This window comes from Glycine max, chromosome 18 (assembly GCF_000004515.6).
Source record: "Glycine max cultivar Williams 82 chromosome 18, Glycine_max_v4.0, whole genome shotgun sequence".
NCBI classification, from domain to species: Eukaryota; Viridiplantae; Streptophyta; class Magnoliopsida; order Fabales; family Fabaceae; genus Glycine; species Glycine max.
The window spans coordinates 51,651,527-51,668,678 of NC_038254.2; the positions used below are offsets into that span (position 1 = coordinate 51,651,527).

At 30.0% G+C, this 17,152-nt stretch overlaps 1 protein-coding gene across 1 annotated transcript; it reads right to left on the minus strand.

Annotated features, from left to right (window-relative positions):
- LOC100786458 (shaggy-related protein kinase theta) lies at positions 1–4,734 on the minus strand. The gene is made up of 13 exons (XM_003552309.5): positions 4,358–4,734; positions 3,561–3,806; positions 3,293–3,385; positions 2,956–3,015; positions 2,563–2,835; positions 2,342–2,416; positions 1,836–1,892; positions 1,611–1,751; positions 1,177–1,227; positions 973–1,068; positions 794–877; positions 461–563; positions 1–384 (listed from the first exon to the last, which is right to left on the minus strand). The coding sequence occupies exons 1-13, from the start codon at positions 4,418–4,420 to the stop codon at positions 323–325; spliced, it is 1,404 nt and encodes a 467-aa protein (XP_003552357.1). The 5' UTR covers positions 4,421–4,734; the 3' UTR covers positions 1–322.
- Between the last annotated feature and the right edge of the window lie 12,418 nt (positions 4,735–17,152).

A 17,152-nucleotide genomic window follows, 5' to 3' on the forward strand; every position in this document is an offset into this window, starting at 1 on the left:
TTTAAGAAGCAAGCAGCTTCAACTATATGAAACATGATCAAAGAACTGTAAGAACTCGTTATCTTTTACAAATGAGGCATACATCAATCATAAACTACTTGAAAAAATGGTTGCAACCCTATCACCAGGCACTACTTCATCAATGGGATTGTAGCTTGCGAGTCAATGATAAAAAGGTTTCATGGTTTTAAGGTTCCTATGAGCTGTATAGTCATGATTGTGCAGGTGGACAGCAGAGACCTAGACTATTAGCAAAGGTAGCATTGCTGGTGTAGTTATCTCTATTAATCCAAAAACCCATTTACAATGCTCAATAATGAATTCAACTTCTTGCATGCTCAGGAATGAGACGTCGCCGCAACTCATCAGGTGCACCTGCCAGTTCTGCATTGTTTTTTCAATGTAAGAAATGGTAAATGATTTTACTTAACTGATAATGGTAAGCTTCTCACCAACTTACCTTGAGCAGTGAAATCGAACAATGGAGGCAATGATTGCCCATTTGGCAAGCATGCATTTGGTTCTCGCAGATCATCAAAGAAAGGGTGTGCACATGCTTCCAACTTTAACAACAAATAATCATTAGTGCAACAGAATAACCAAAGACAATTGAATATCTTCCTAGCTTCTGTAATATCAAACTGTGTACAAGCATGGGTAAAGCTAAGTATAAATTTCAACATCAATTAACCAATACCATCATGTGTAAAGATGGTCCATCTTCATTAGTGTGACTGAATACACAATTAAGCTAACAAAAGGCAACATTTCTAGAAGCAAATTAACAACTTACAGCAGTGCATCGTAGATTTGGTGAATACTGAAGCATCCTTGACACTAGATCCACTGCTTCTGAAGGCATCTTCTTGTGAAAAACCTGATATAAATAATCGATCAGATCTCTGACTGGAAGTATTTATCAATTACAAATTGCATACTCCAGGAGCAAATGAGGAGTAAAAAAATGCTAACCTTATGCCATGGGTGTGCTTTTATCTGAGGAAACTTAAATTCGGTGTAATTTGGATTCATGCACTTTATTTCTTCTCTGGTCGGTGTTCCCAAGATCTATAGTGCACATAATAATTACACTCAGATTCTATAATCCACAACCAATAGGATGCAACTTTCAAGAAGCTTATAAAACACAAGGATAAAGAACACAATTAACTTTACCTTAATGATCTCTACCAATTGATCAACCCCACTCTCTCCGGGAAACATTGGCTGCAAATAGCACAACATAATCATAGATAAGCATCAATCTAAAAATGTGTCATTTATTCAATAAGACCTAATTAGTGGCTTCCAGGAAGGAATTATCTTATAAGAAAAATAAATTGGACAACTGGCATAAAGTTCATTGCATGTTACTTCTAACAATACTTGATTACTAAAGAAAGAAAAGCCACGAGAGAACATATTCAGATAAATGAGTATCCACCAAAAAACTACATAGCAGTATTAAATAGGAAATATCACCCAGAGAATGAAGAACCAATTAAGAATTCTCATACAGTGAACTTAATGGAAATGCAATTTTTACGAAAGAAATAGAAATTCCCACTACATATGAGATGGAGAGACAAAGAGATAATATAAATTCTCACATGTCCTACAAGAAGCTCAGCCAACACACAACCAGCAGACCAAATATCAATAGCAGTTGTGTATTCTGTTGCACCAAATATAAGTTCTGGAGCTCTATAATACCGCGAGCATATGTACGATATGTTGGGTTCGCCAGGCACCTAAAGCACAATAATATCACAAGCTCAGACACAAACTGTTGTACAACTTTCAAAGTGACAAGGAAAAACAAAAAACAAACTTACCAACATCTTTGCACTCCCAAAATCACATACTTTTAACTGATGAGTCTGGGGATTAACCTGTGACATGCAATCTCATGTCAGTTCAAAACAGTTCAAAAAACCATGTTATTATAAAGAAGGGTTCCAAGCTATATACTGTGTCAAAATAATCATTATAAGAAAAACCATTATTAAAATCTATAACGAGCAGAACCAATAGCTCACAGACCATACATTAAACAGCAAGATCTGATAAATCCTTCCATAGAGAATAACAAAATAAATAGAACGTGACACAGTTTACTGTCTAATTATTCTTACAAGCAATAACATAGTAGATTTATAACTTACAAGCATCTGCTGCCAGGCAAGATTTAAATGAGCTTTAGCATGCATATTTCATATTAATCAATTGATTCAATTAATGGTATTAAGCTTCAAACTGGAATAATCATTTCTCATGTTTGCAAGAAATAAATAAAATATGGTTCACAAACAAGGAATTTCTAAGGAAAATAAATTCTTACCAATAGATTCTGGGGTTTAATGTCCCGATGACAGACTCTGATCACATGATGCAAATAATTTAAACCACGGCATATCTACGAGAGTGTTGGCAAGATCAATCAATAACAACACAAAAGTAATAAGCTCAAAGCAAATAACTGAATACTATAAGCATGATCAAGGAAACTCATAATCAAAAATTCAAAAAACAAGGTCAATCAATTTAAAATTTCTAGATTACCTGGTATGTATACAGTTGCACATTAATGATAGGCATATGCTGGTGCATTCTGATATAGTGCTTTGAAACTCTGTAGACAGTTTCAGGTACATACTCCAAAACTAGGTTAAGGTACAAATCATCTTTCTCAGCTGTTGAATAGAAACAGTGCTTTAGTCTGAGAACATTAGTATGGTCAAGCATACGCATAACCTGCAGTTCCCTATTCTTATATCTCTTGTCTTGCAACACTTTTTTTATGGCGACTGCTTCTCCAGTTTCAAGGCACTTAGCCTACAGTATATTCAAAGCAAAGCAGATAAGCAAAGAAAGTAACTAGACAAATCCATAGAACAGTGAAGCAAAGGATCAATACTTACGAGTAAAGAAATACAGCAAAAAAAATATCAATACCTGATAAACAACACCAAAAGAACCAGTGCCAACCACACGTTCTGCCATGTATGAGATTGTCTGAGCCAGGCAAAAATAAAGTTAATATGCAAAAATATTCCATAGCAAGCCAATAATACAAGTAATTATGTAAAAAAAAAAAAAAAATTCATACTAAGCCATTAATACAAGTGATATTCCTTCACCCTATACCCCTTTGATAACATATATATACCAAGTAGTGTAATATATAAATACTGGATTTAAGAAAAAAGGGATTTTCAGAATCTAATTCCATGAAATAAGATTTACGAATGGGGAAGTAAAAGAGCAATAAAGGAACTCGTGGGAACAATACCCGCTTTGGTTGTCCGTCTCGACCACCAATAACAGTTGTAGTTATTTGACCTGTTTCTGTTCCATTACCATTCACAATAGTTGCTTCCATATCCTGCACAAAGCAAATCATTTACCATACTCAGTGATTGCATAAAAAACCAGCTTTACAAAAACTAACTAGTATGCTACCTTGCAATGAATACATAATAATATACATAAATGATTTTACATAGTGACAACTAATACAAACATCAAAAGAAAACAAGAAAATGAATCACTATAAATACCTTCTTATTGTTGTTTTTGCCTTTGTCGTCTCCAATCTTCATTTCATTTAATTCTTTTGGAAGCTGATCAAAACCTGACTTCTCAGTTCTAGCCACTGAAGGAACATTAGAATTAACACTTTCTTTTAATGCATCTACATACTGCTCCTGATCTTTTCCGCATCTCTCATTAGGATATGTTTCCTCATTGACCTTTCCTTCGGTTTCTTGATCAAACTTTACTCTTTTTGTGGTACAATCCCCTCCCTGAAAAAATAGTTTGAATTAAATTAGAAGTAATATGGTAATGACCAAAAAACCAATACAATCATATCAAAGTAACACAAAGCTTGTGCCCTCATTAGCTTAGAAAATCAGGTGAATCCCAAGACACAAGTGTATAAATATAACAACAACAAATGGCAAATTTTGAGAAGCAGAACACAAACAATCAGATTATAAACCTTTTTAAAATCAAATAAAGTTATATCTCAAAATCAAAATAAAAAAACAAAAACAAAAAATAACGATCAAAATCACAATCAACTAGACAAAAGGGAAATCATTCACATTTATAATAAATGCATCAACAAAGGGTGCTAAACCAAATTCATGACCATCTTAAAAAAATAAAGAAGAAAATCTTATGCCTAACAAAAAGCAACATTCCACATTTCCCAATAATCTAAACAATGAACATGTTTGACTTCATGATCACCCTTAGTTTTTCCATTTTTCCAACAACGAAAAAAAAAAAGAACTTTCTCCAAAAATTAAAACTTTGATATGGGAAAATAAAAAAGAGATATTAAGCTTACAGGATCTGATGAAACGGAAGTCCTCCCAGAAGCAATGCTTTTCAACCTTCGCATCATATTCATGGTGATAGATTCTTCCAACCCCAACAATGTACCCAACTCAATCCACAACCTAAATACCCTCAAATCCCACCAATTTTTGTTTTTTTTTTCTTTCAGAAAAACAAAGAGAAAGAGAGAGAAAGAACCTAATCCTTCTCCCTCTTCTCTTACACCAGCTTCCTGAAAATACAAAACCAACAAGCAAATGGAAGGGAAAATGGAGCCAGACAACACAGATCTTATGAACCCACTTTCTCAAAATTGGGTGCCAGGTCGAGTTTTCGTTTTTTTTAACAATTAATTAATGAGTTTCTCAATTTTCTGTGGTCAAACTTCCATCAATTCCAATCATTACAGCTTCAAAGTTTGTACCTCAGTCAAACGTGAGATGTGGACCATTGGGCGATCATTGATGGAGATTGGACGGTTATGATTTTCTAGTTTTGACACGAAAGTTAGTGCTGTTCGGTAATTTGCAGTTACGGAAGTGCCCTTGCTTTTGGGTTTAATAACGGAAAACGGATCCTCAGGCAGCGATGAGGTATAAATGGAATATTTGGAGGAATTAATGTGTTTTTACGATGAATCGTGCGGCATTTTAGGACAATACAGGACAAGGTTTAAAAGCAAAACAACTATAGATGATAGAAATTCCTTTGGAATGTCATTGTATTTTTAAAAAAGAATTTATTTTAATTTTAGTATGGAAAGATGAGATGAGATGAAGACAATTCATCCTAAGACATGTAAAAACTAAAAAGAGGTATTATCTTAATAAGACGATTCAATAAACTGTTCAAAAAATAATTTTCAAAAGTTACAATATAGTCACTTTTCCGCTTAGCAAAAATAGGCAAAAAGATTTGTCTTGGTTTGCTCCACAATTTAAGGCCATGTCTAGTTCTTGAGAGTCTTTAGAAAGTTTCACTAAGTACGTAAATACCCAGTGTGATTTTAATTTTTTTTATTACCAAGTGTAATCTTAATCCTCATTGTTTAATTATTTTTTTATTCTTTTACTAGTCTATCTATACTTTTACCTACAAATTACTTTTACCAAAATATATTATTTAATCCAACATCTTCCGATTCCTCACAATTCTTAAAAATAAAAAAAAAATAAAAACTATCTTCTTTAGATATGAATATCTAGAGAGTATTCATGAGATCATGGATGCTATAATCACCGCCAACATTGTACATAAAAAAGATCTTAATTCATATAAATTGTGTAAGAATAGTTATTCTAAGTCAATGATTTTTAAAACTAGATCAATAATTGAATCGGTTAAAACATTGCTTTACATTATAGCATTAAAGGTTTATTACAATATTTGTCATTGGCAAATTTCAAATGTTGCTAGAAAACAATTTTTGTCAGAAAAAAAGATCACCACTTTTTATTGCAGGTGTTGTTGTGCAAAAAGTTTCGTAACGATATTTGATATCGCTACCACCACTTTATAGAAAGTAACAGAAAGTGTTTTATCAACAATACACTTATGTTTTGATAGTGATATAATTATGATTGTCAAATACACAACCATATTTATTAACAATGATATATTCACATATAAAATAAGAAAAAATAGCATATATCTTAGGTTTATTTTGTTGAGGCCAAGCCTATCCTGAGATGAAGTTTTAGTAATAATAAATAGCGGGAAAAAAAACAAATTTTAAGTATTTGAGCTTATGCTAATGATTTTCCATGAGAATATGAACACATTATAGGACTTGTCATCATATAAAGGAACACGTCACTATGAATCAAGTTTAAGAAGCATCATTTCTATGTATGCAAATGTCCAAAGGATTAAAAAATGTCAAAATTGTCACACTAGAGCAGCTAGCTATATCAGAAGAACAACTTCTAAGAGCATATCAAACTAAATATGCTTTAAGAAGACCGAAATGTAACAACATCAAAAGTTTATATGATCAGAAGATGGAATATGAACATATAAAATAAAATACAGTAAGATCAGAATATGTGATCAGAGGTTGTATAAGGAAATGCAAACAATTAAAACAAGAATCGTAAATGACGTGTTTGTATTGTTCTAGAAGCAACATATATGCTACATCAAAAGAAACATGCTTAAAATAATGCTTAAACAAGCTCTAGAAGGTAGAAGTCGACTAGGATGACAAAGTATTTATGTTAATAATGCAAATAAATTGAAGAAAAATGGATCTTCAATCATTGTAACCATTTAGAAGCAGAGTGTAAGCCTTTTTATAGAGAATTAATTTTACTGAAGTAGAAATCCCGACAAATTCAAGATGTTGATTAGAGAATCTTGAGGAAAATCCAACTCAAAACAGTTGTTAAATTCAAAAGTGGAATTTTTAAATTGGAAGAAATATTTAAACCTTAAAAGAAAAGATCGCAAAAGTTGGAGTGGTCAAAGAGTCACCCAAAAAGTTGTTGTAATGAAAGTGAAATGACATACAATTAACTTCTGAACATATTTGACTAAGCTTTAAAAGTTTAAACATTTACGCATCAAAACCACAAAAGCTATGCTTTTGAACAGAAAAGTTACTTCTACAAGAAATCCACCCCTAGGAAATTACTTTAGTTTTGTTTGATCTTTATCATTTGTAATATCTTGAGGAGTGTATTAAGCTTTATGTCATATTATGTATTCACTCATTGAGTGTCAGAAAGGGAAAATGAGTTCAAATTTGTTTTTATTGAAAAAAATTCTTAGAGGTGTTGTACCAACCTAACTAAATGAGTTAGTGTTAGGAAAACAATATTGATCATCCCTTGTTGTGAATCTCTAGTCCACTTCAATTTTTTTAATAGTATCTAATAATGTATTATTTTTATTTGTTTTCCTTGTTTGACATCATCACCAAAAGGCATCATACATCATCACATAAAAAGAGAAAATAATGTCAAAAATTAGACTTAACTTATTTGAAGAAATAAGAGTTATCTCTAAGCTCAATTAGTTGAGTCTGAGTGTCATTTGCACAATGCTAAAATCTTGCAAGTTAAGCACACAAATGTGGATCAATTAACAAGTTGAGCTTAAGCATCGATTTTCTCTTTGTGTTCCTTAACCACATAATTAGGAACTATTATTGTATTTGGTTGAGGAGAAGGATAGGAATAGAGAAAAAATTGTGAGTTTCATGTGAGTCTCACACATTTTATATTCTATTTTGATTCAAACATATCTCTTCTATTTTTATTCTCTTAACTAAACACAATATACATGATCTTTATTAGATAGAAAGATAGGGTAAGAATAAAAGACGAAAAAAAGAAACAAAGGTAACATGAGACACACAATTGATAGAGATATTAGAAGACAAAAGATGAATGAAAATGGTGAGAAAATAGAATAATTATGGCTGCATGCATAATTTTGTGTGGGTTGATTTTGACCAAAAACAAAAACAATTTGCATATCATATGATAAAAATAAAACAATTGCAAAACAAACTTAAAAAAAAAAAAGAATTTGATGATTGTTAAAGCGATAAAAATTTGGAAATTAATAAAATAAAGAGAAAATGGGGAAATAGGAACATGACCTTTGACGGTAGAAATTTGCATTTTATCTTGATTTCACTATTTTATTCATACCTAGGAATCACAATGGTATATTTATGATTTTCAAGAATTAAGATTTTTGAGTATGAAACAATTTCTTTACTAAAAGTCCTCTAACCCCTATTTCACCATCCATCGGATTTAGTTGTGCATTATTTTTTATGACACCAATCTTAAATAACAGATGGTTCAAAGTATTCTTAATTAGATAACTAAAGTGGCTTGGGAAACAAGTTCAAGTCTCAATCTTCATAAACAAAAGATACCACCCCCTCCTCCCAATTACTCCTCTACTTTTTTTCTTTTTACCGAATACTCTCCAAACATATGGATCCTGTCCAATGGAAGAGAGAAAAAAAAAATTGAATCTATGTTTTCTCTACTATCAACCTTCTTTTCCTCTGAGATTGTAAAGCTTAGACCCCTCTTCTCTGATTAGTTGTATATAGTTCCCTTTAATCCATGCTTTTGACCACTTCACCACTATATATTTCCTTCCAATTTTTGTTGTCTTCTGTGATCTTTGGCCGTGACAACGTGCTGCACTGTTGTAATTAATGGAGATACACAATAGTAAAAGACTGAGGCACTGCTGCGTTTGATTTGTTGCTGAGCAATTGAGTGAGGGAGGTTGGGATTTCTCTTGTTTCAAAATAAAATATGAATCATGGGTTAGACAATTGTTAGACTTACCTCCCATTATACTATTAAATATATCTCCCTTCTCTATTTTATTTTATTAAAATTTACTTAAATATCTCCCCTCCTTACCTCCCCTTTATCAGACCTCACAGTTTCATTGTAAAGAGCATCAACAGAATATACGTAGATGATCACAAGGCCACCATTTAGTTTGCTGTTAAAGGAGGTAAGAGATGAGGATATTTAAGTGAATTAAATTAAAAATAGAAAAATGGAGGTACATTTAGTAGTGGTGTGGTATGTTTAACAATTGCCCATAGGTTATTGGGTTTAGGACAAATTAGTGGGTCATGCGTTGGGTACTTATGAGATTTGAATAGAATAATAATGGGCTATGGGCTATATGAAAGGATGAGTTGTGTGCTACTTGGGTCAAGCTAGTTTTTTTTTTCCTCTTCTTTTTATTTCTTTAAAACAAACTATTTTTTTATAAAAAAAAAGTTAATTATCTTCTATGGTTGGTTTAAAATTTTTCATATTATCAACTACTTAAAAATTAAAATTGTTATCGAAATAAATTTTAAAATAACTAGTAAGTCAATAAACATATAATATGATATTTGAGTGATAACGTAAAAGAAAATCTTTACGATTCTAATTAAATTAAAAACAATCAATTTTATCTTTTTTATGTTTTTTTGTCTTTTATAATGAAATAAAAAAATATAGTAAATAACTAAAAGAAGTGTAATATTAAAAAATAATAGTAAACAAAAAATAAGTGTATTATTAAAAAATAATAGTAAACAAAAAAAGTGTCTGTTAATTAAAAAAACTAAAATAAGTGTATTTTTGGACCTATAAAAAATGAAATTTGTGCTTGTAAAAGTTATTGAGTAATCAAAAGATAAAAGGACTATCCAAAATTTTGTAAACAATGCATAATATGATTTATTAATTGTCAGACACATAGATATCAAATGGTCTATATAAAACTAACATGCCTAGTAATTCATGTGTGATATTGTAAATTAAAATAATAATACGTAAATAATGGAAGAAAAAAAAGTTTGGATACGTAATATTGGGTGCTAACACTTGTAGAGTCGGATATGATCAATCCATCTGTGATTTACAAATTCTTTGCTTATTTTCTACGCTACAACGTGATCCAAATAGTGAGAAAGGTGTCTTGGAAAACCATTCCCACGATCAGAAGAAAATACTTCAGACGCAAGATAGCAAGTTCTGTACGCAATAACAGTTAATTTTTTGTACTGGTTTGTATGTTGTTATTGTAGTGTTCTACAGACTAGTGACAATTGTGTTATTTGTCCCTATTGAATGGGAAGAAAATATAGAGTGGTCCTTCATTTGACCTAACATAAGAAAGCCATGTGCCTCATCTACCTCCTCAAGGTACGGAGATACAAAAAAAAAAAACAAAAAAAAAGCTCATCATGAATTTTAGGGTCTGTTTTTGCGCAATTGAAAACAATCATTCTTAAAAGATGCTGGTCGTTGAATGATCTATCAGACAAGACCTATCTTACATATGGATGAAGCTGATGTCCATTGAACATTAATTCAGAGTACAAGCATGAGGGTATAATATTTGGAGCCACTAAATTATAGTACAAGATATTTGGCTCTCTTGAGATCATCTATATAATTAATGTTCATTAATTAGTTAAGGACTTCAGGTACATGGAACAGAAGCATGGCACAGTTAGATCACAGACTAATTAATTTGATATTTTCTATTTAGTCAGAAACATATATATATACCTTATGCCTTTATTTAATCGATTTTAAACAAGACTTGACACGAGTGGAGATAGATATACATTACTAGCATGATAGCATCTGATCACAATGTTCACGAGAAGACAGAATGATAAAGAAAATTCCCATTCAATGCAAGTATATGCATGCTGCCTACGTAACCCAATTGAAGCAATGCAAATCCTAGCTCGGGCAACTTATCATCAATTCTTACCAAATTAAGTTCCTTGGGAGTTTTTCTTTCTTAGGAGTACTCATGCACATTAGCTTTCTTAGGGTACTAATTAACCATCCGATAGACCAAATACGTAAGCTTAATCGATCAGTTTGTTTTTATGTACAATATTCTTAACCAAAGTGTAATGCTTATATTTGTTAGGAGTGTTTATCAAAATCAAACTCTTTGATCTACAATTTTTTAACAAATAAATTCTGAATTGAACTATGCCAAGTAGTTTTTTCAAACCGATTCCGTAACACGGTTCGTTACTCTTTCAATTGCAATTTAAATTGCTTTACATAAAAGTGAGTAATCTATGCATAAAAATGATGCCAATTATGTTGGAACATTAGCAGTAATGTGAACATTAAAATTGGATGACATCTCCAAACCACAAATATCCTTCTCATCAGGATAACTTTAGTTGATATTATTATAATACAAAACATCATTTCAAAATGGATTCTAAATTCCTTATACACCTTATCGTCCAAAAAAAAATTCAAATCATACTTATTTAGCATTAAATACAATTGTCGTCAAATAATAAATGTATTGACGTATTTTTTAAGAGGAAATTATACCTTCTGCTGGGTGAACAATTCTTATTGGTTGAATCATGTCGGTGACTTCATTCTCTGTATCAGATATACCATCAACACTGTCATCTCCGTCTAAAGACTCTTCAACGTATGAGTTAGACACAAGATAATCATCATCATCATCTTCGTCAACATGTAAATTGCTCATATTTGTTGGCGGTTGTGTCTCATCATTAGATAAATAATTTCCACATGATGTAAGAGAATTTGCAGAATGAAACATTGAATCACCAGTCACATCCTTTTCTATATACAATTCTAGAACTGACATTTGTTGTTGTTGTTTAAAACTTTCCAGCATCGTTTCAACGTCTTCGTCATCGCAAATTTGCAAGGCAATATATTTTCCTGACACTAAAAATCTACAACTGATAGCAGAAATAATTTCATTATTTTGTAACTTTACCTTGTCTCCAATTTTTTTTTCAAAGCACTGAAACTAATTTCACGTTTAATCTGAATCGTTTTTTTACTGCCTTCAAATATTACACCATCATTATCTTCATATACCCTTCCATTGAAATACAACACTGTTATAACCGAATTCATCGTGTACCTACAAAAAAAATATTTTAATTAATTAATCATAATAAATTCAAAATAGTAAAATGTAATCACAAAAAGTCTCTTTAACACAATTTGACATTAAAACTTTATTCTATAAAAAAATTATTAACTTTAAATATTTTTTATGGTAAAAACTTAAAAAAATAAACGATTCCAAGGTAGTAATTTTAAAGCCCAAATAAACCATAAATAAAGTTAGTATTATTTATAAATAATTCATTTTCACAATAATAACTTCAACATACGTATTTCAAATAAATATAATGGAAAAAAATTTAATTTTAAATACCGTTCAAGTTGAATGCTCATAAAATAAATTTACTGTAACTTTATATTAAAATAAATTTCCACACTCAAAATACTTACTTCAAATAATTATGATGTTACAATTTTTTTTACTTTCAGACACTTTTAACAATACACGCTTGATCAATTTTTAACACTAACAAAGTATTAACACCAACCTAATCTAATTAAAAATATACTAAAAATTTCATATTTACCAAATTTTTTCGGGACTCAAATATTTTCTTTAGATAAATATCATGACAAATTTCTTCTATTTTATACACACAAACAAGCATATAAAATATAAAACTAATTTAATTAAAAAATTATTAAAAACTATACATTCAAACTGCTCTAAAAAATTACTTAAAAAATATTTTATAATACAAATTATTTGACTGAAAATTACCAACCTGATTCAGAAATTTATGCCTCAACAAATAAATTTCAAACCTTATGCGCACAAATTTAAATCTCAAGAAACGCTTACAGTTTTTGAAAACTGAAATGTAATTTTAAACACATAGCACCAACACTTCTGAGAACTAAAATGTAGTTTTGAACACACAGCAACACTGAGGTAATTTTTGAGTTTATAAAGGCCCTAAATCACTATCTCCAATGGCTATTTCCTTCGCCCTAAATCGTCAATGGCAGTTGCAACTTACCCTTAACTCGTCAATGACAGTTGCAACTTGTCTTTTGGCCTGTCAACTGAAAAAGGCAACCTGCCACCTGAAAAAGCAAGTGCCACAGGCCTACGAAAACGGTACCTGAAACTCGTTAGTTTGACTGGCGGTTCCCACTGCCACGTATATCGCCACTCACACTGGCGATTTCTTCAGCTTGCAGGTGCATATCGTCATTCGCAGTGGCGAGTCCTTCACCAACAGTGAACCCGCCAGTCCCACTGGCGGTTTGGGTGTTGCATGCATGCATTTTACGTCTAAAAGAGCCCCCTCGCGAAAATACTTCAAAAACAACCCCATCTGAAGAAAAAGTTTATAAAACTATCCCAAATGGAGAAATTTGCCCATTTCCTATACACATTAAATTGGAGGAGTCAACATAATTAAATTGTAATATATAATTTTTTTAGAAACATCATAATAGTAAATGTAATTGTTTTGATATTATTATTTTTATTGAAGAATTTAAACATTTAATGATGTTATTTAAATATTAATTATTTTTCTTAATTAATTACTTTTTATCATAATAAAATATTTTTCCAATAATTGTTTTAAAACTTAAAATCCTTAAGTGCAATATTAATATAAAATTTTCTATAAAAATAATAACAAAGATAAAGACTAAATTAAAGATTATTATCTTCTTTATACTTTTTCATTGACTAAAATTTTCCAAATTAAAATTCTCTTTACTTTTTTATATCTTAAAATCTTTAGTAATTAAGGAATAAATAACTTTAAAGAATACTCAGGAATATAATGGAAAATATATATTATTAGTTTCAAATAAAAATATAATAAATTTATATATATATATATATATATATATATATATATATATATATGGGAAGAGATCAAATTACACTATGTAATTTTAATAATTATTATATTATTTTTATAATTTGATATATAATATTATTGATCTAATCGTTGAATTATATTTATATATTATTATCATAATCATCTATTTCAAATTTTGTTAAAATTAAACAACAACAAGATAATCAAATTATTCATATTTTAATATATTTTGAAATATTTATATTATGTTAATTTTAGTCAATGAAGTAACAAATGATTTTAGATTAATATAAAATTACACATATGATTTATGTGAAATAAACTTTCAATCCAAATGTAAGTTTTAAAAAAATATTTGATTTGAAAATTATAGAATAATATAATGGTGTTAAAGCACATCGATATAATTTGATCCTATATATATATATATATATATATATAAAATTGTAAAGTGCGTGATCTTACTTAGTATTTAACTAAACTCTGTCTTTCGACGGGAAGTGAGTATATGTAAAAGATATTCTGACACTTAAATCAATAGCTGTTTTATAATAATAACAACATGTAATCAATGTTTGTGTTATAGTGACATTAGTTGTATTTATAAAGGTTTGAAATGAGATATATTTCCTAGTGGATGGTCACATGCAAAGTTCTCTCAAAAATAATATTACCAAATGTTTTACTGTAGTCACATGCATAGTAATTAATTATACTCTAAATCGATATACGTTTCACGTTTACATATGTATTTTAGTGTTCTTGCACTTGCATGGGATGTTGACCTCAATCAATACTTTTATGTATTTTAGTACACTAATTGGATCTTAAGTCCAATCCAAGTATGTAAGAATGAGTTTCTTTCGTCAACGACTATAAATTATAGAACAATAACTGTTTACAAGATAACTGCATTAAATTTCCTTCATTGCAGCCGTTCAAGGTCAATTAGTCCAAAAGAAAGATAACCCAATGGACAAATTGCCAAATGACATGAAGGGTTGTCCAATCTTCAGCGATGATGTTACTTAACAAATAATGAAGACTATACATAAAAAAGGGTTGATTACAGAAAATAGAAATGACTGAATATTAATTTTATGTACGTATATACGTAGCTTCTCTTGGCCTCTAATTTCCTCTTCTTTAATTTGATTCTATATTACTGCATGTGTATATGTTTTTTACAGGCAAATAATATCATTATATAAAATAGAGCTAAGTTTAGGCACAAGGTGTGCAAAAGCCAGCAAAACAAAGTCCATGCTCAGTACATAACATTACTATCCACCAGGAAGTTACGAGGTCTCAATGCATCTCCTGCTGCACGTGTATATTGATCATGCAAAAATGGTTGTTGACTAAGGGGGAGTTAAAACCTACACTAATAACATGGATTTTGTTGTTAAATCAAGTTGTTGATCAACTCTCAAGTTTGGAGAATGAAGAAAAAATACAAGCAAGGAAAAATTATGAGTTGAAAACTTTGGAGATTGTAGATGAGTTCCATGATGGAAAAATTATTAATGGTGAAATTCAGGCCATAATTTGCTGATATGGTGAACTTCAATGCTACAAGCAGTATATCATTGAAGAGTTGAAAAAAAAATGTTAAGAAAAAAATTATTACAACAAAATATGCACGAGTTTGTCAGAATATCAATGATTTTTTTTTTTTATCGATAGCTCAATTTTCAGTTAATATTGTTGTGAGTATAATTCTAGTTGAGATCGTTTAGGATTTTTTTTAGCAAATTATGGTAATGCCTTTAGAGATTTCGTTTGATTACACAAATATTCTTTGTTTTTTTAATCATTACTTTTATCGCTATGGTAAGGGTGTTAGCATAAAGTTTGAGAAGCATCGGTATAAGATTTTCAATCATATAAAAGTGCGTTCGTATAATACTTTTAAATTTAAAAGGGAATTAGTGTAACAAAATAAAAAAGAGTGAAATTATATGTAATTTAATAAAAGCTCATAAATTGGTGGAATTTTTCTTTTAGTTGGTTAAAATTATATTAATATAATAATTTCTACTTATGAAAGTGTGTAAGAGCAACGCCTAAGATAATAGCTAAGCCACGTGAATATGTAGCCTCCAAGATTCCTAAAAGCACAATAAATATCATTGTGTTCGTCTTAGTATGTGTTTGAATAGAAGGTTACAAACTTATGTTTAATACAAACGTATGTTTACATAAATATCGTTTCTCTTATTGTTATTTTTAACTTATTTTTATCGGTAAATTTACAGAATTAAATACACCACATTTTCAACTTAAATCAAAACACATACTTAAAAAACAATTTAGGCCTTTGTTGGCAGAATGGATGGAAAGTCAATAGAGTGAACCAGTAGGCCAGAGCCCCAGACTCCATTTGTTAATTCATTTTTCCAAAAGTTAAATCTTTATTTCCAAAATGAGATAATTATTTTTTTTATAAATTAAACATTTATAATTAGATAATTTTATAATGAATATTTATTTATTGTTAAAATAAATTTATTATACATTAAATTACATTATTTAGTAAAGTGTCAGATGATTTTAAAATTTTATAAACTTGAAATTTAATATATATATATATATATATATATATATATAGTTATTAAAAAAAATTAATTTTAAAATTAAACCTCAAATACCTTGATACTAATATATCAGAAATAAAGGTTCTTATCCTTTATTTATATATAAGTATTTATATATATATATATATATATATATATATATATATATATATATATATGTTTGCCTTTTAAATATATGTAAATGCTTATAATTAAAATTATATAAGAAAATTAGGTGTAAATTAATTTGTGTAAGCTCATCAATTTAATCATCTCATAGTGTTTAAAAAGACAGCCATTTTCTTGGTGAATTAAGCCTATGGTTGAAAAAATAATAACGAACTAGGTTTAAGTTAATATCCCTGATTCAGCTCAGCTCAGTATGGAAGAAGCATTTTTTTTGTTCTGTGTGCTTAGAAAAATCAACGTAATGGACCACCTAAAAAGGCCATCACAATAAACTGGTAAAGCTTTCAAGTTGTAGTTGTAGGACAATCCCATCATGTTCACCTTATGCCGCACTTTTGACATTTTTCTCAAAGAGAAATGGTTTGAAATTGGAAGGGCGTGGGTTCCAATAACCCATAGATGTAGTTGTCCAATCCCATCTAATACCTCCAAACGTTCCCATCGTTGTCTTAATATATAATAAATATTACTTCAACCATTGTGGGGAACCGTGGAACCCACCATTGTGTGTTGCAACGAAGGTGGCTGTGAATGGCAACAAAATACAAGGTAGTAGAAGATCGAACCCTCGCGAATTTTACACAATGGATGAGTATGAGTGAGTGAGTAACTTGTGTACTATATAGTAAGAAAGAAACAGAACCAAAAGATAATGTAATGTCCTAAAGCTTGCAAAAACTAATTAAACCCGCCAACACTCATTTCCCTGTTTCGGATAGCCTTTCGTTTTCTTGACTCTATTATCTTCATGATCAACAACTCAAATATATTGGGATTTGAGAGATCAATTCAATTTTGTGTGATCCTCTCACTCACGTGT